General features: G+C 39.9%; 2 protein-coding genes and 1 pseudogene across 2 annotated transcripts; 1 reads left to right on the top strand and 2 right to left on the bottom strand.

Moving 5' to 3' along the window:
- The first annotated feature begins 1,284 nt into the window (after positions 1-1,284).
- Positions 1,285-9,745, top strand: LOC131790068 (scoloptoxin SSD14-like). Its single transcript, XM_059107249.2, has 8 exons — positions 1,285-1,466; positions 4,043-4,488; positions 4,718-4,919; positions 6,075-6,379; positions 6,600-6,736; positions 6,959-7,149; positions 7,518-7,758; positions 8,827-9,745. The coding sequence occupies exons 1-8, from the start codon at positions 1,411-1,413 to the stop codon at positions 9,091-9,093; spliced, it is 1,845 nt and encodes a 614-aa protein (XP_058963232.2). The 5' UTR covers positions 1,285-1,410; the 3' UTR covers positions 9,094-9,745.
- A 2,496-nt stretch (positions 9,746-12,241) lies between these two features.
- On the bottom strand, positions 12,242-14,133 carry LOC131788788 (E3 ubiquitin-protein ligase TRIM71-like; annotated as a pseudogene).
- Positions 14,134-15,713: 1,580 nt separating this feature from the next.
- LOC131798277 (E3 ubiquitin-protein ligase TRIM71-like) lies at positions 15,714-17,864 on the bottom strand. The gene has a single exon (XM_059115939.2). It carries the CDS (start codon positions 17,850-17,852, stop codon positions 15,714-15,716), a length of 2,139 nt encoding a protein of 712 aa, XP_058971922.2. The 5' UTR covers positions 17,853-17,864.
- Positions 17,865-18,615: the final 751 nt, after the last annotated feature.

The raw sequence follows: 18,615 nt of genomic DNA, 5'->3' as shown, positions 1-18,615 counted from the left end.
GGTGTTTGATGAAGGTTGGAGAAATGGACTGATAGTAATCTTATTTTCTCCGTGAACAAGAATTTTCTGCTTTATGCGGTTGATCCGTTTGGCAGCAAGGGTTACGACTATGCAGCGACTTTGATAATGAGACAACTGCCTAATAATTTAAGCGAGAGAAGAGGATGCAAAATTAGGCGAAGAAGCCCGCGTTGTAAGCCTTTCCATTTCCTCTCATTCAACCTTGAGCGGTAACGTGTGAGGGTATCAGTCGGGGTAAAACTCGTGCCCAAAAAGCAACAGAAGGGGGAGGTTAGGGAGGGGAAAGAATGGCTCATTCTTTTACTTCCTTACCCCGTCTCTCTGCTCGTCGTTTTCTTTGCTCCCTTTGCCCTATGCTCTCGCGCGGCTCATGCTCGGCTTACTCTTCCCCGTTTGTATAAAAGGAGTCGGAAAGACTTTTAACACTTACTCCTTGTAATTTGTTCTACTACTGTATTTCTATGCCAGGCAAAAATGGTTTTAGATTTAATCTAATCGGTTAGAAGGGTGCTGAGAGTTTCTAGAACAGTCAGAGAGTAAAGATAAGCAAAGCCAAGTCAATCACGGATTACTTTCGATAGGAGCCCATGGACTCCTGCTTTCGATGCTCATTCGGAAAATTGCTCTGAACCATTTGCACTGAAAGAAACGAACTATAAATACGACCAAATTAAATTCAGGGTGAGGAAAGATTGACTATTACACTAACTGCAACAAAAGTTGCACTGTGTCAGGTACTCCTGCGTGACGTAAAAAAATATTACATCCTTATTTCATTCAGGCAGCCCAATAGAGAAAACGTGCCTGCCTACAGCAAACTCTAATACAGCTTTGATAACTTTTTCCGATAACTGATAATAACCCTGTATTTTGCCTAAATGCTGTTGAATTTTACTTAAAATAAAAATTGCCTGTTTAATATCTTATCAACTTCTGCATTACTCGTTTTGTTAGGAACGAGGGGCAAAAATTAAAAAAAAAACATCTGAATCCCTCACGTGAAGTTGAACCTCCGAAAGCTCCGATGGTCAACCCTTGAGCTACAGAGCTGTCATGGTCGTCATATCAACAATTATTATGTTTTGACGGTGATAATTAGACAATGAATCTGGCTAGGGTAAGGACTGTCAAACCAGTGTCATTGTTTCTACAAGAACACCTGTCTAGTTCGGCATGCGTGTCCAATCTATTATTATGTGCATGAATATCATATTGCTGTTATAAAAGAGACCTGTATTACATTAGCATGTTTTGAAGACGCGGTAAAATTACGCCAACCGGAACCGCCATCCTTTGTTGCCCTGCAAAACGGTTACGTGGCTCCTATCCAAATTTGCGACAGGTTTGTTGTTTAGCTCAGTGAAGGCGACAAAACAAGTTCAGACAAACATGAGCAGTGGTGATAACAAAGTTATATTTGAGGGTGAACCAAAACACCGCGAAAGGTGAGTCAAACAAACTGCCCTTGGAGAAATCTAGGAAATGCTCGCGGCAATTAGCAGGCGCTTTCGCTGCAAAAAAGAGTCTGTTTTAAGCAAAAGAAGCTCAATTTGAAGACGTACATTTAAAGAATCGAAGCAAGCTTACGGATAACGAAGGGGTCCGAAGGGGGAGGTAAAATTCGTATCGTGGAGGACTATCGTGTCAAATGGAGACAGGACTATCTTGAAATTTTGTCTTGCCTGTCAGTGCCTTCTAAATTAGTGTCAAGGCGTCTTTTTCAGAGGACGAGTAGGACTTTGGACTTCTTAATTTCGATCGCTAGGGCTTTTCTAATAAAGCTGTGGAGGTGGAAAATAGACACCAAGCTGAAAGAGACGGCGTCGTGTGACAGAAGTAGTATTGTCATATACAAAACATACCTATCAACGAAACTGAAGTTGATTTCTGTCATCGTGAACCTGCTAACAGCAGTTGTTGATCAATAGGCGATGCTTATCGTAGGAAACATGTTGCTCTGGGAAACCGTGCGATAAACACCAACCGATAGACACGAGCGGCGCGATAACAACAGAACAAATCGAATTTCAAATTCTATTCGAGAATAAAAGATAGCAAGATTGGTTTGTATTCGAAAACTGTTTCCTGTTTCTGATGTTTATTACAATAAACGAGAACAAATAATTGTGTTGACAGACAATGGATGTAAGACGTAGTGAACCAGGGAATATTTTCTTTTTTAAGAGAACTGAGTTAACTTCAATAAGAATTTGTCCAGGCACGTTAAGATCAGAGTGTTTTGTTTGATTCGTTTTGTACCATTCAGAGCAGAAATTTTCAAGTTTATTCCACATGGCGTGACAATTGAAATGTTTGTTTTGTGGTGGTGTAACACTCTTTCTTTGTTTTATTTGTGAAGATGCGTTTTCCTGTTGCGTCAATTCTTGAGGGCCTGACTGTGAACATGATCAGTTAAAAAATTTTTCACTCACGCTTTAGGTATTTTTAAGCATCAATCACAAACTTTGCTATTAACGCAAACAGTATACCAAGAGTAAGAGTCACATGCTGCGGAAATATGTTCACAGATCTTGATAACAAGATATAAAAGTGAAAAATATACTATCGCAGTATTATGGCGTGACTTTTAAATATTGCAAACATTGGTTTCTTGAATAAATAAGTGAAAAATAATTATTCATAAAAAAACCCCTCGCGTTTTGTTTGCAGTCATCTACATTTGGAAATACAGGTAAGGTCATCCATGTCGATGACAAGATTAAAGGGCGCCGAAGCGCCTAAAAGAGGTGTTCGGCTCGAGTTTCTTTAAAGATGAATCTTACCTGATTAAAATTTAAAAAACAAAGCTCAAAATTCATCCAAAGGTTGTCGGAGGACATTATACAGAGATAAGCTATTTGATTTTCGGCAACGAAATAACTGTCACAGTTTATTTGTTCACTCGAGCATCACCGTCTATAAGCCTGTGTGCTTCTGCCATCCCCCCTCCCTACAAAGGTTGTCTTGCAGAGCGCTATACACATTATCGTAGTCTATCAAGTAGCTATGGCGTGTTATCAGGGTCAATAAATTTGACAGTTCAAAATTCGGACTTTGCGTGTGTATCATGATTCAGCACAACAAACGCGCTGCAAACAGGAATTCATTTTTAGCAGGAGATGTCGAGGTAGAGTTGATTCATATATAGGCATCCAGCAACAACAGCAACTATTAGAAAATACAGTAGTTTCAAAAATTGTGATTGCAAATGAAAATATGGGTTTCGAAATTAAACTGAAATAAAATTTGCCAAGTAATTTAACCCTGACAACGGACCATAAGATGCCGACTGAAAATAATCTGCGTAGCAAGTCTTTCCGAAGTAAGGAGGTGCTTATTTTTGCCCCAAATTGTAGCCAGTGATGATCATACTCAAGTAATTTTTTCAAACCTAATGGGCCTGTTCTTTACACAAGGTCCAACCCAAACCACGGTTTTACGCAATGGATTTCGTGCTTTCTCTTTAAGGGGCTTAATTTAATTAAATAAACTGATGTCCTTACACTGTCAGCTTTCGACCATCTTGACATTGTCCGCAGAAAAGATGAGTCCAGATAAAAGGTCCAGCGAAATTTAGGATTGTTTAGGAGGCGGTTTTGTCAACCATCGGCTAACTGAACTTTGTTTGAATAAACAGACCAACGAGTCCACGTGTCAATTAAGTGCGCTAAACTGACAAGCAAATCAGGAATCCTGTTTTATGTAACCAGTGGTCCCAACTCGTTTGACAAAAGTCATTAACCGCTAGTTAAAATGTAGGCGGGGGGGAATGGACTCATTTTCGATGGAGGCGCAAATGCGAAGATTCATGACATCAAAAAGTAGTCACTACTGTTCAACAATAAAATCATTCGCCGTGTTTCGTCTCGGCCAAGAGACTCATTAGGTAACTTTCGTAACTTTTGTTGCCAATTGTTTGAGCTTTACGCGCAAAGTCTTCTCGCTCATAGAGGTCGCGTCGTTCCAGCCATAAACTATTTTTACAATCTCAATCTTGATTTCACGTTACTGTGTTCAACAGATCAACAAAGCGACGGATGATCATCATCCTCGTCCTCGTCGTTCTTGTTGTGGTAGCCATCATCATCACACTTGCAATAGTTTTCACGAGAGACAGAGACTCCGAACCAGACGTTCCTACTTCGCAGCCCATCCTTCCTCCTCCTACTGCACCACCGGGAGCAGATGGGCCTTACAAACATGCCGTAGTTGCATCGGATGCTGGTCCCTGTTCGGAGATAGGCCGTGACATTCTTAAAAGAGGAGGTACGGCAATGGATTCAGCAGTCGCAGCCTTGTTTTGCATCGGAGTCTACAATATGCATTCTGCTGGTGTGGGCGGTGGTGGGTTCATGGTTGTGTACAAGAAGGGCACAAGGTCTGTGGAGGTAATCGACTTCCGTGAAGAAGCCCCAGGGAAAGCCAACAGAACGATGTATGTAGGAGGAAAATTGGACTCTAGAATCGGTAAGTTACTTTTCTATGAGAAATTTTCCCGATCCTCTTTCCCTCTCAATTTCGTTATACCTCTTTAGTCTCCTTCGCAGCTATTGCTGGCTATCGTCACGCAACGTGCTATCTACCCTACCTAAGAGCGCGTTGCGTGACGTAACCAAACAACGTCTACGTAGGAGACTATACCTCTTCAGTGCCAAGTAAATAATTCTATTGTAATTTCTGTCTCTTTCCCATCCAGGCGGAGCAGCTGCGGGTGTACCAGGTGAGGTAAAAGGTTTTTACGAAGCTTGGAAGAAATACGGGGGTAATATACTGTGGAAAGACTTAGTACAACCGAGCATTGACATGGCGAGGGACGGATTTCCTTTTGGACCTTCTGCTTATTACGCTGCAACACGGTCAAGTGTAAAACCGCGCCTCAAGGCAGATCCTGGGTTGAGGTTTGTTTAATGAACAAAGAACATGTATAAATATCCTTCCTCACGCGGGAAAAGCTGCTCTGAAATTAGGTCTTCACATAAGTTGGTTAGTTCAAGAAATTAGATGCTGCATCATAGCCTACACTATTGGCTTATGGATGCACGCGGGAGGTTGCTACGCACTCAAGAAGCTCAGGTCGCCATCGGCTATCTCCTCGAGCGACTCTTACGCTTCTCTCGTGCTTTGCAAATCTTCCGCGTGCATCCATAACCGAGAGAAAATCATGGATCCTATGATTTTCTCAATAGTGTACGCTGTGGTGTTTATCATTTGTTTTATAACATGACGTCGATACATTGAAGCTAAAGAATTCCCCTTTTATCGAACTAAAAATGTTCGTGTGGTCTTACACGACCAGACGTTTTGTCGCGCGAAAGCTAATCATTGCCGATCTGCAGCGCTGCCTAAGTCGTCAAAACAATCGAAGATAAATGTAATCACGTTTCCTGAAATTCATTCTGAGCTTTGTATCCATAAACAGTCGGTGCTTTTCTTCAATCATGAGCAAATTCCTCTGAATTGATCAAACAGAGCGCGCGATTTACGTTGGTTTCGTATATTATAATGATGGGCTCCTAGCAATGACAGGAGGCTTATAAAAACAACCATCACTATGAAAAGGATGGAGCACCATTCCCTAAAGCCCGCGGCCTTGGACAAACCTTACGGTTTAGGTAGCAGCCGTCTGGATGGCTCTAAGTCCCAGGCTAGTCATTCGGCACTCTCAGTCCTCTTTTGCTGCGTAAAGATTGGGGTGAAGTGGACGTGTGTCTCTTGATGATATCCTGACTGACTTTGGAACACTGGGGACTAGATTCCGCATGCACTACTAATAGCATGTACCAGTAATAGCATCTACTAGTAATACTTCGAAGGCCAGATCGTGATTGCTATCCAGTGGATAAGTGTAACACGACATGTTATCTAAAGAATAACCCATGTTATCACGCATGTTCGACCAATGTTCGAACTAAGCTTTGATCTAGATTTCTAAATTGTATGATTTGAATAGCTAATCTTCGAAAGAGACCTTCACGTTCGACCTTAAAAAACTGATAATTCCTCTCAAAAAAGTGTTTAGTCGAATTTTATTATTTTTCTTTTCTTTTTCGAAGGCAACTTCTTTTCAATGAAGATGGTGAACTAAAGAAGTTAGGAGAAATTTTATACATGCCGAAATTTGCACGAACCTTGGAACGAATCCGTGATAATCCAGAGGATTTCTATTTCGGAGAACTAGCTAGAGATATTGTACAAGACATTAAAGATGGTGGTGGTATTTTCACCCGGGAAGATTTGAAGAACTACAAAGTGAAGTTCAGGAAACCTATGGAAGGAAAGTTCGGAGAATACTCGTGGTATTCTACTCCACCCCCGGGGAGTGGCGTGGTGTTAAGTTTTATCCTCAATATCTTAAAAGGTATGTCGAGGCATGTCAGGGGAGGGGCTCGGACCTGGTTTGGAAAAAGGTCCTGAGAACGGTACTGCTTATTAGCTCTTTGATATTCACATGTTGTTTTTCCTCAAGTTGTTTCAAGATTTATTTTTATTCAGGATTATGGTAATTCGCCGTTCAACGTCCACGACCAAACGTTTTGAAAAGAGTCAAGGTTTTCCGTCACTTTTTCTTTATTCTATAGGATACAATATGAAACCTTGGGATCGGCATGGAATCAAAAACTCAACCCTGACATATCACAGAATTGTGGAGGCTTTCAAGTTTGCTTACGCTTACCGAGCATTACTGGGTGACCAAGACTTTGCAAATGTTACGGAGGTAGGGTAGTCCTGTGGCTTATCTGAGATAGCTATCTCGCGTTACATTGCTTAGAATTATTAACCAGCTGTCCTAAAAGTTCCAAGGAGTCAAAAAACGAGTCTGCTAGATCCGTTTTCTCCGTTGGATGCTCTACCAACTGAGTTATCGAGAATCCTTTGGTGGACCAGCCATGTGCTAGTTCCTAAGAATAACACTGACCTTCTTTCCTACATCTCGCAGATCGTCAAAAACATGACTGACGCCGACTTTGCCGAATCCATCCGCCAGCAGATTTGGGACAACCAGACATTCTCCGATTACAAACACTACGGCGACTTTTATCACAATTCCAGCCATCAAGGAACTTCACATTTATCTGTTATCGCCGAAAATGGCGATGCTGTTTCTGCAACCACTACGATAAATCTTTTGTGAGTATCCGATGTAGTGGGGTTTCGTAAATTCAGCTGGGGATCGGGGGTGGGGAAAGATAGGGATATGCATGTGCTTGTAGCCTGGCCTCTTATCCTTATCTGCCCTATCAACGAAGCAGGGTACGGTGGCGATTCTATTCTATTAGGGTTCGCCCCCCCCCCCCCTCCGTCTTTTTTGTCATGAGAATTTCCTTTAGAATTAAGATGGAAGATTTCTTTACAGAAAGAGTTGTCTTCTCGGAAAGTAAGCGTCGTGATGGTCACGATTTTCAAATATCTTTTTTCTGTCTTTGTTTCTCTGCTTCTTTCTTTTTTCCTTCACTCATTTATCTATTTATTTTTTTCTTTTAACTCCAAACTCACAGCTTTGGGTCGAGATATCGTTCAACTCGTACAGGCATCATCTATAACAACGAAATGGACGACTTTTCTACTCCTGGTAAGAAGAACGCGTACGGTGTTGAACCGTCCGAGTCTAACATGATTGTGCCTGGGAAACGGCCCCAGTCCTCCACCGCGCCTTCGCTATTTTTAGATAAGAACGGAACAGCTCGTTTGGTGATTGGAGCGTCCGGTGGAACGAAAATAACAACCGCCATCTCTTTGGTAAGGTAGCAACAAGTTATTTTAGTGTGGCCCTATCGTGTTACCGATCTAAAGTCATGTATAAAAAGACAAATAAACCGAATCGCTACTGAGCTCGTTGCCCATGGTCTATCCCAGTGAAAATTGTATCGACTAATTTGGCGAAAAGTTTTGAAAATGTGCTTATAGAAAAATATATTTCCAGAGAAAGATGGAATGAAACTTTTCCTGGTAACTAATTCTCACGATTTTCTTCGAAACATTAACAACAAGGACACGAAATGTTCTGGAAATTTACTACTTGCTGAGCTTTACAAATGCAACACATACAAAGTAGATGATAATTACATGAATATTTAGGTTAGTCCGGCGAATAAGGTGCAAATAGACACTTAACCGGGAGTGTTCATTTGACTGGAGATAGCAAGCTTTTCCGGCGTTATATTTTTTCGATGGTGTTTTCCCGCGAGAACATGTTTTTGCAGATCAAACACAATTTTCAAAAACAGATCACAGGAATTAGAGTGTTGATTAAACCTCTTACTCTAAGTAGCAACCAAATATGAACTTCTTCTTAATATATAGATTTAGGCAAGCCTAAAAGCGGAGCTCGCATTTTTTTTTTCTCGCACGTCTCTTCAACAAAACTAAAGCCCCTACTATGGATAAAGTGCGTGTTGATATTGATGGATTTTCATTCGCAGCTTCTCCGTGTCCGTGTAGAGGACTGATTATAAGATAGTACCCGTGGTACAGTTGGCCGCGCATGCTAAAAGTAGCACCTTGTACGGTCGGTCGTACGGTCGTACATTTAAATTTTTTCGGCTTGATGGGTTACTACTATTTTGTATAATTATGGGGCTACGCTCTACGAGCTCCGCTATAATATCAATACATTTTTAAGATAGATATGTAGAGGTGAGAAAATTATCAACTAGGGGACATCCTTTTGGTTTAATAAGAAGTTCTCTGATCCAAGATTTTAAGAAATGTATAGCTTACCGTTTGGAGAATTGATATTTAAATCTTGCAAGCGGAAGGGCTAATGTCTCACCAAAAGATGCCTTACCGTGTGTAATTAACTTCCAGGTTATGATGAATTACCTCTGGTTCAACCGTACCCTTTCGCAGGCTGTAGTTGATCCCAGGCTCCACCACCAGCTAATGCCGATGTATATCCGCATAGACAAAGACTTTCAAATGCCCCTTGCCATCCAAGAAGGACTACAGAGGCTTGGGCACAATGTCAGGAATATCAGTGGTTACGCAGTGGTGCAGGCTGCGGCCACAAATGATGACGGGACACTGACAGGAAAATCTGACCCGAGGAAGAGTGGGTGGGCTGCTGGGTACTGAGATTCTGCCGTCACGTGACTGTATATATTAGTATGAGCGAAGACTAAACAGGTCACAATTAGTTTTCAGGCTCACTTTGTTGTTTTTGTATAGATGTGATTGTTTTAGTTCTAGTAAAGTTTTAGGGGCAATCGTAGCACAGTAGTGATATTTAACTCAGTTTTACTTTTTCAGATAGCCTCACGCAGATTTTTAGATGTTCACACTCACAATTACTTCTTTTCCACTTACACTCAAACATGCTGTATATCTAAGCTGATGCAGTCCTTGCGGTACTTTCAACATACTATACATAGCACTCAGGTTGAAGCTTCGTTACCTTCAAGTTTACATATTTTCATTTTGAAGGACTCTTTTGGTGATGATTTTTACCCTTTACCATCCTGTGCATTGTTGACAAAACGCTACTTTTTGCGACATGGGTGTAAGTTTTCTTATTTAATCACTTTCAAATGACATCATCCCCACAATGCATCCTGGTTGAGCGTAGCCATTCAAATAATGTCTACGTTCATGGTTTAAAAGAATGGGGATTTAGCAGTGGACATTAAACGAGGTGACTCTTCTTGTCCACTGTTTCTTACTTTAATGAAAGGTGTGAGGATACGGATGAAGTTTGGGAACCACAACGTAATAAAAACAATATCGAATATCACCCGATATCTTTCTGTGTATACCGGTGAGATATGGACCCCTCGAGATAAATGGCAAATCGGCTGGCATAACTGGAAAAAATACAGAAGAGGGGGGGGGGGGCGGTGGTTGGAGGGGATGATCTTCAAAATGGAAGTTGAGAAGGAGAGAACAAGTCAAAAAAGGAAATTTTCTGGAGGGGGGGGGCGCATTGGCAAATTCGATCAGGAGGAGTGCTGGTCCGAAAAAAAATCTCCAGATTTGAGATCTCCAGAGGTTGGCATCTCTGATACCCACTGTGGAATTAGTCGTGTTGGAATGCTTTCCTCGCTGTATCAACATGTAGTCGAATGAAACAAAAAATCTCTACCACCTACACTCCACTGAGATTGCATAACAGGTCAGTGCTTTCATAAGCCTGTTACAAACAAATAATTATATTAATTTTAGTGGAAGTTAACTGTTATGGTTAATGTCTTAGCAAATAAGGCATAGTTTTTCGGGAAGTGAGTGATGTACCTAACCTGAACAGCCGATGGAACTTAAACACACCACATTACAAACTTTTTAGAGGGGACGTGCATTCAGGCTGAAATAACCATGTTATCTTCCAAGAGTTATAAAATAACCACACATGCGAGTAAATCGTGGTGTTTGAAAACCCTTTAATGTTTTTTAAAAAGCCAAGAGATTATAGTTAATAATCTCTTTGATAAACCAAAAAAAGATGCTAAACCCAAATGAAACCTGTAATTTAATAAGCTTTGTGTACTCTCAGTTTTCCTTTTCGCTTTTTGTGCTGCCTTTTTCAAAATTTTATGAACGTTTGACTTTTTCTTTGCATGTTTTGCATAGCAGCTGTTGTTCCTATCTTACCTGTTATAATTTTTCGCGGGAAATCGGCGCCAGCCGGCTGATATCGATCCTCTTGCGCATGCCCTTCGATTGACAGCTGTGAGTTTTGAATCAGTGACTGTCGCTGGTGTCCAGTTCGTATAATGAAACATTCTCTTCTTGCATACGAATTTGCGATATGTAACCGGAAAACGCAGCAGTTTATCGTTTGCAAAGGGAGAATTAAGCAATATATACAAAGCGTTTAACAAGATATTAACCGTAAGCACGAGGTGAGTTGAATTCATTCAGAAATTTGATTATCTGTAATCACTCGTAGCGTGTACGTAAATAACTGTGCATGTAGTACTTCTAACCTATTTATATTTTCTAATTCTCTATGGTAATGTTGTCCTGATATTTATGGTGTAATTTTGTTCGGAGGATTTTTGAGTGAATGTCGCACAACACGGTCAGTTTTATCGAAATTACATCAGCGACAAATGTTTGGCTTAACACTGCCTGTAAGGTTTCAGAGCTTTTTTCTATCTCTCTTTCCCATGGGCCACGAGTAGCTACTAGTCTCTGGCGTGACTTGAAAGATTTCCATCGAAGAACAGACCACACTTCTATTCAAGGAAGTTGTGACTTAGCTAGTAGTCACACATTCTTGTGGTGAACGATTGAGTTGAGATGTCACGCAACGTGACATCGTGAGAACGGCAGCGAAGGAGACTGTCGTGAAGTGTACTAAAAACCGCGCAAGATCCCACAAAAGTTGATCGATTTCAAACAATATGCTATTAAGAATCACCAGGCATGACCTCTGACTGATATTAAATATCCTATTAAATCGAGCCTGTTTCAAGACGTTTTAAGCCGCACCGCATTTAAGCGGTTGGTTGCCAAAGTCCCAAATTTGTTTCGCTTTTTAATGAGCCCCTCATGAGTACTCATTGTTAAGGTTTTTATTGGCAATATCCTCCTAGAATTAGATTTACAAGATTCCAAGGCTCTAGCTCGTCAAAAAAAAAACTATCCGTACTCGAGAAAAACAATTTCTCTCGAAGGCTTAAACTCAATTCTAATATATATATGCTATGCGTGTGTAAATAAACAGTGTTGAGTTCGTAAGGTTCAATTCTTAAGGTTGGCAAGGTTCAATTCTTAAGGTTCGCAAGGTTCAATTCTGAGATTCGTGTTCCGTTTCTTCACACATTTCTACTTTTTGAATATTTACAAGCGGTTATTACAATGTTAATTAAGAAATTACAACATTTACTACTATATAAGAGACAGTCCATTCACTCAACTGGTTTATCTCCGGAATAGATTCCCAACTCAGCATAGTGTTGGAAATATTAAGGAAACTATTACAGCTGAAACCGGCAAGATCCTTATTTTGGATGTATCATTACTTGAAGCCAAATCTCTCAGTATTAACATGAGGAATAAATGAACTAAATTTTGTAGCTTTTGCAACGTTTTAAACTTGATATCATACGAAAGTTTAAAACTTGTTTAATAATTGATCTAATTAAGGTTATTGACTAGGCTTATTGACAGATCAAACGTACTTAAACGTTCAATCTCTGAAATTTGTGATGTTATAGGTGGCGTTGTAGTTTCATTGACCATATGATAAATAGCTTGTCAAAAGCAGTTTCTTGTTTAAGGGTTTGATAACATTAATTCAAATTTGGTAAGTGTTCTCATGTTTACTCAAATATCTGAATGCAATGGTTCAAAAAGTCAGAGACAACTATTCGACCATCGCTGAGCACTGCAGTTGAAAGAGGAAGAATAAATTCTCCTTCACAATTTCCTTTTGATCCAAGTTTTGTCACAAACTTCCCACTTAGCTCAAATACCTGTACTCTGTGATTTCCATCACAGACTATCAGGTGTCCTGCCTTGTCAACTGAAAAACACTTAGGGAAATTGAACTCGCTATTCCCCTCCCCCATTTTTCCAAATTTGAACAAAAACGATACCATTTCTATCAAACACTTTGGTATAATGTTCTTCGTGGTCTGACACTATGAGATATTTGTCATATTGTACACAGTGAAAGGGGAAGGTAAAAGAACCCTCACGCCCCAATTTGCTTAAATAATGGCCACCTTTCGAAAAGATCTTAACTGATTTGTTATACATATCAGCAACAATAATATTGCCTTCATTATCTACAGATAAACCACGAGGAGTATTCAGCTGGTGATCAATATCGTCCAGTTTCTTTGGCAAAATAGCTGATCTTGTAACTTCCATCTTTGTCATCTTTAACTCGCACTTCCGTTGCAAAGTCATGCCCTTGTTAACTTTTAATTTCCACTGTTACTTGGGCACGCTTTTCATAGCATTGTTGTCCTACAGCGTTTCTTGTTGTTAAAACAAAGCTCGCTTCAATTCCAACGATCGCTTTAATGATTCATTTTCCTTCAGCAGTTGATTGATTCGCTTTGGTTTCGCTGATTTGGAAGGTTGTAAATACACGGCCGATCCTTTCATCGGTTGTTTTCGCCCTTAAGGATTCGTTTTCCTCGAAAATAAATTGACGTGGTCCTTCAAGGTCACAGTCCACTTCTCGCTCATCATCGACTTCTTTAGGGATTATTGTGTTCAGAGTCTTATCTAACTTGGCAAGCTCTGCGTTTGTGCTTTGTTTTAAAAGCGTTTCAGAGTTTCCTACTGCTGTTTCGATGATTTTAACTTTGTGTTTAATCTCGACCCTTTGTTTTCGTTAACGTTTCAGGGATTGTTGCACCTTTTGATCTGTTTCATTAAAGATTTCCTGTTTCTTCGCTTCGATAACAGCGATCATGCTTTCTGCAAAGTGTTGCGCGCTTCTTTTTACTTTGGCGACTTTTGCTTCGATGTTGTCACACCTTTCGTCAAGTTGAGAGATTTTGTGTCTCATCCTTTGCGCTTTTGCCTTTCTAGACTCAATCGCGGACATGACTTCCAATTTATTTTCATTTGCCGCTTCTTCTAAGAGTACCTTAGCATGTCCATCGTGAGCGGTTACAACGCATGAACTGCAAACGGTTTCTTCTTATTTCTTACAGAAAAATTCCAGTTCTTTCTTTTCGTGGCCTTGTCGGGAACAAATCTTGGTCGTTTTAAGTCATCCTCGATGTCATGATCTTCAAAATCTTTCAGCGCGAGAACTCGGTGGTCTTTATTTTCTCGGAGTAAGTTATGCACAGTGATACACTCTTCACACCAGAACACACAGCACTGAAAACAGTAGAAACCTTCTACTTTTCGTCTGTCGCAGTTTCCGCATTTGACTCCAGTGGAACTGCACTCCTTTATGGCCAACACTTCTAGTAAGCTGTTGATGCGAAAGTTGGCGGGCAGATCTTTAAGGTTTCCTCCAGGGACTTGACTCTCCCTTCGACATGGACATGTTATGACATCATGGTGGCCGCTGTTTCTTTTAATTCCTACCAAACAGTGGAGGCAAAACCTGTGCAAACATGGTAGCTGTTTTGGTTCAGTAAATGTGACCATACACACAGAACAGGATAGTTCTTTATGAAGACTGGCGAGCAACGTTTTGATATCCATGATTAAAGGCTTGATATGGCCTTCGCTTTATGTATCAAACGCGTAAAACAAATCGCAAAGTAGCCATACGATTAAAATACTATTAATATTAGTAGCATAGGAGATGGCGGTATGAGACCACTTTGAAAGCCATCTCAACTATACTACTTACCATTTTATGGAAATAATTAAAGGGAATAATTTTGAGAAAGTAATTTTATAGATATTGTTAAGAGTAAAATTTGCTCTAACACTAGTTGTCTTGTTGTCTCTTTCTTTATTCTCTCTTCTACACAAGTTATTACAACGAAGACTCGCTCTGATCTCCCGAGGAAAGTGTGGGTCACCGTTTATAAAGGTGACACTTACTGAGCTGTCAATCTCTGACCCTCGTCATGTTTTTACACTTAAATAGCGAATCACGTTGGGCTACGCAAAACGGAGTTCGCATACTAAATAGATACCTTCGCGATGTTTACGCTTTACAAAATGTCTTTCTAACTTAAATTTCTTGGTCTTACAGTCAAGTTTGGGCAGAACAAAAACAAGATTGACAGTATAAAAATTATAATAAACTTAGTAACAGAATTAAAATCATACTTAAAAAGGTATCCTAAACGAAAATAGTCCTTGAAGGCTGTTGCATAACAGCAGAATAAACACAAAATTCGGAGAAGAAAGGGCGTACCCAAGGTAGCGCCTCTAAAAGAGCTACGTAGTCGTATAAGTTATCTAATTACAAATTCAGTGCGGAAGATGAAAAATACTACATGTTTTCAGCTCAAGATGATTTACAATTGCAATCATAAAATTTGCTATTCTCACTAAACTATTCATGAACTGTTTGTCGAATTCTGGCCTAAGTTCCCAGATAAGCCGTAAAAGCTCAAAATTTGAAGAGTTGGAAATATCTAATGGAATGAATGATAGCTATGAAAAATGCTTTTCTCTAATGATTTTGTTACTTGCAGGTACATCACTATGGATGATTGTATTTGTCGAGTTGGGTCTGATTTTGGTAGCTTGTGAAGATAATAGTCTTAATATAAAACGTAAGTAATGAAAAGTGCAAAGTGTAGACCTAACAGAGCTTACTCACAAAGTTGACTTACAGACTAACCTTAGGTAAACCCCAGCTTGCAGAGCAAGCGTCATTATTTTACTATTTTTTTCTTGGCAACAGGCTAAATTAATCCAAATTCTCTGCAACTCAAAATTTACTGCTTATATTGGGGCTTTAATAAAGTGCCAAAGGTTACTGTCTGAAGGCTTTTACTTTTGTCATTGTTATGGTCATTTAAATTTCTTAATGCGATGGTTATTAAAGTCAGACAAAATTCGACAAAATTATAAGGTTATTTTTATGGTTTTAATGACCATACATGCAGAAGGTGGTTACCTTTGAAATATTTAGTTGCTGGCTGAAAGCTGTTACTTGTGTGACTACAGGACAGAATTAACTAAAATCGGTCACGTTCCAGCGATGTCTATCTATTCAAATATATGGATGCGATTGTTACCGAAGTCGGACACAGTTATTCGACCATCGCTGAGCACTGCAGTAGAGACAGGGCGATTAAATTCTCCCTTACTCTTTCCTTTTATCCAAATTTTGTCAAAAATTTTCCACTCAGCTCAAATACCTGAACTCTGTGATTTGAAGAATCACAAACCATCAGGTGTCCTGCCTTGTTAACTGACAAACAACGAGGGTTATCGAACTCCCCATACCCCTTCCCCTTCTTTCCAAATTTGTACAGAAAATTACCATTTCTTTCAAACACTTTGATACAATGTTCGTACGCGTCTGACACTATCAGATATTTGTCATATTGCACACAGTGAAACGGAAAGGTGAAAGAACCTTCACCCCCTAATTTTCGTAAGAAGTGGCCAAAAGGAGAAAAGATCTTGATCGATTTATTTTTTGAATCAGCAACAATGATATTTCCGTCGTTGTCTACGGATAGACCAAGAGGATTAGATAGCTGGTAATCAAGATTTCCTTCACCACCAAAATGCCTTGTTTGCTTACCCTGCTCATTGAACAATTTAACACAGTGGGCTCCATTTTCCACCACAATAATGTTACTTTTCTCATCTAAAATTATTCCGGCTGGGTAGCTGAACTCTCCTTGTTTATCACCGTTCCCACCAATCGACCGTAGGTAAGTTCCATCACAACTGAATACTTGTACCCTTTCGTTACCGATTTCAGTCACTGCAATTTCATCTCGTTCATTAACTGCCACTCCCCAGGGTTGGTTTAACATTCCAGCCGTCGAACCATGTTGGCCGAAAGATATTACGGGTCTGAATTGCCTGGGTTTCACTTGAACTGGAAAGGGACTGCCTGGAACATGTTCTTCGTTAACTTTGACTACCGCCTCACATCTTCCACTTTCTTTGACAAAATAGCTGATCTTGTAGCTTCCATCTTTCTTATCTTGGACTCGAACTTCTGTTGCACAGTCATGGCCTTGGTGATTTTTTATTTCCGCTGTTACTCGGTCACGCTTTTCGTAGCATTGTTGTCCTTCAGCATTTCTTGTTGTGAGAGCAAAGTTCGCTTGAATTCCAACAATCGCTTCAGTGAGTCCTTTTCCCTCAGCAATCGACTGATCCACTTTGGTCTTGTTGGGAATCGTACGAATACAGCCGATTCCTTCATGGTTTGTTTTTGTTTTTAAGGATTCGTTTTCCTCGAAAATAAATTCACGTAGTCCTTCAAGGTCACAGTCCACTTCTTCTCGCTCATCATCAACCTCTTTCGGGATTATTGTGCACAATGTTTTATCTATCTGTGCAAGCTCTGCGTTTGTGCTTCGTTTTAGTAGCGTTTCAGATTTTCCTACTACTGCTTCGATGTTTTTGACCCTGTTTTCAATCTCGATCCTTTGTACTCGCAAACGTTGTAGAGATTGTTGCGCCTCATGATCCGCTTCAGTAAAGATTTGCTGTTTCTTGGCTTCGATGACAGCAATCATGCTTTCAGCAAATTGTTGCACGCTTCTTTTCACTTTTGCGACGTTTGTTTCGATTTTATCACACTCGTCGTCAATTTTAGATATTTTGTTTCTCATCTTTTGCAGTTTTGCTTTTCTTGACTCAATCGCAGACATGACTAGCAATTTGTTTTCATTTGCCGCTTCTTCCAGTAGTATCTTACCATGTCGATCGTGAGTGGTTGCAACACAAGAATTGCAAATGGCTTGCTCACATTTCTTACAGAAGAACTCCAATTCTTTCTTTTCGTGGCCTTGTCGTGAACAAAATGCTGGTCGTTTTAAGACATCCTCGATGTCTTGATCTACAAAATCTCTTAGCGCGAGAACTCGGTGGTCTTTGTTTGCTCGGAGTAAGTTATGCACAGTGATACACTCGTCACACCAGAATGTACAGCACTGAAAACAGTAGAAGCTTTCTACCCTTCGTTTGTCGCAGTTTCCGCATTTGACTCCAGTAGAACGGCACTCCCGTATGGCCAACGCATCAAGTAAGCTGTTGATGCGAAAGTTGGTGGGCAGATCTTTAAGATTTCCTCCAGGGACTTGACTCTCCCTTCGACACTCAGGACATGTTATCACATCATGGCGACCACTCGTCCGTTGAATTCCCTCTAAACAATGGAGGCAAAAGCTATGCAAACATGGTAGCTGTTTTGGTGCGGTAAATGTGACCATACACACAGAACAGGATACTTCTTCATGAAGATTGGCGAGCAACGTTTTGATATCCATGATTAAAGGCTTGATAAGGCTTTCGTTTTACGTACCAAACACGTGAAAATCAAATTGCAGAGTAGACATGCGATTGAAATGCTATTAATATTGACCAATTAGATGAGAGTTGTCTTTGACATATCCAAAATGCAAGACTTCTGAGAATTGTGTAAGCTTACCTTGACCTCACATATTAAAAGGCTTTACTATGTTGTTTTAGACAGGCATGTTTTTAATCAGATGATGGACAGCTTCAGGAGGAATGGATGACCTTCAGAATGGCCTCGACCAATCGCTGACTTTCACTGAACGTGTTTGAGAAGAGCGTGATTCTAAAGAAAATTGCCATTTTTTCTAAGGTTTTTTGTATTTCTAAAAATTGTGCGTAGAGTGGATTTATTTGAACCGGTCAAATTTATGATTATCTCTATCTTACTTTTATTTTCATGAAGTTTAAATATCAGACAAAATGAAATTACTCGTTTACCTTCATTTATTAGTTTATCGATTCCAATGAAATCTATCATTCATAATATATGTCCTCTTTTTAGGTTAGCACTCTCAATTTTAAAAGGTGGAACCTGAAAATCTGTTGAAAACGCCAGGGAAAAGTACCCTTTGCTTCCGGTTTTCGTCCACGCCCAGTGGGGAAAGAGCAAAAGGAAATGAGATTCGGTTATTAAGGTGCACGTAGTCTACTTGATGGTTTATTGTTCATTGATATTTTTTAAATAAGAATTTTAGTTGTTCTTCACTAATTTATCAAGTGTGTTGATAAATT

This window comes from Pocillopora verrucosa, chromosome 2, assembly GCF_036669915.1.
Source record: "Pocillopora verrucosa isolate sample1 chromosome 2, ASM3666991v2, whole genome shotgun sequence".
Taxonomy (NCBI): Eukaryota; Metazoa; Cnidaria; class Anthozoa; order Scleractinia; family Pocilloporidae; genus Pocillopora; species Pocillopora verrucosa.
This window is presented reverse-complemented; position numbering and strand designations above follow the sequence as displayed.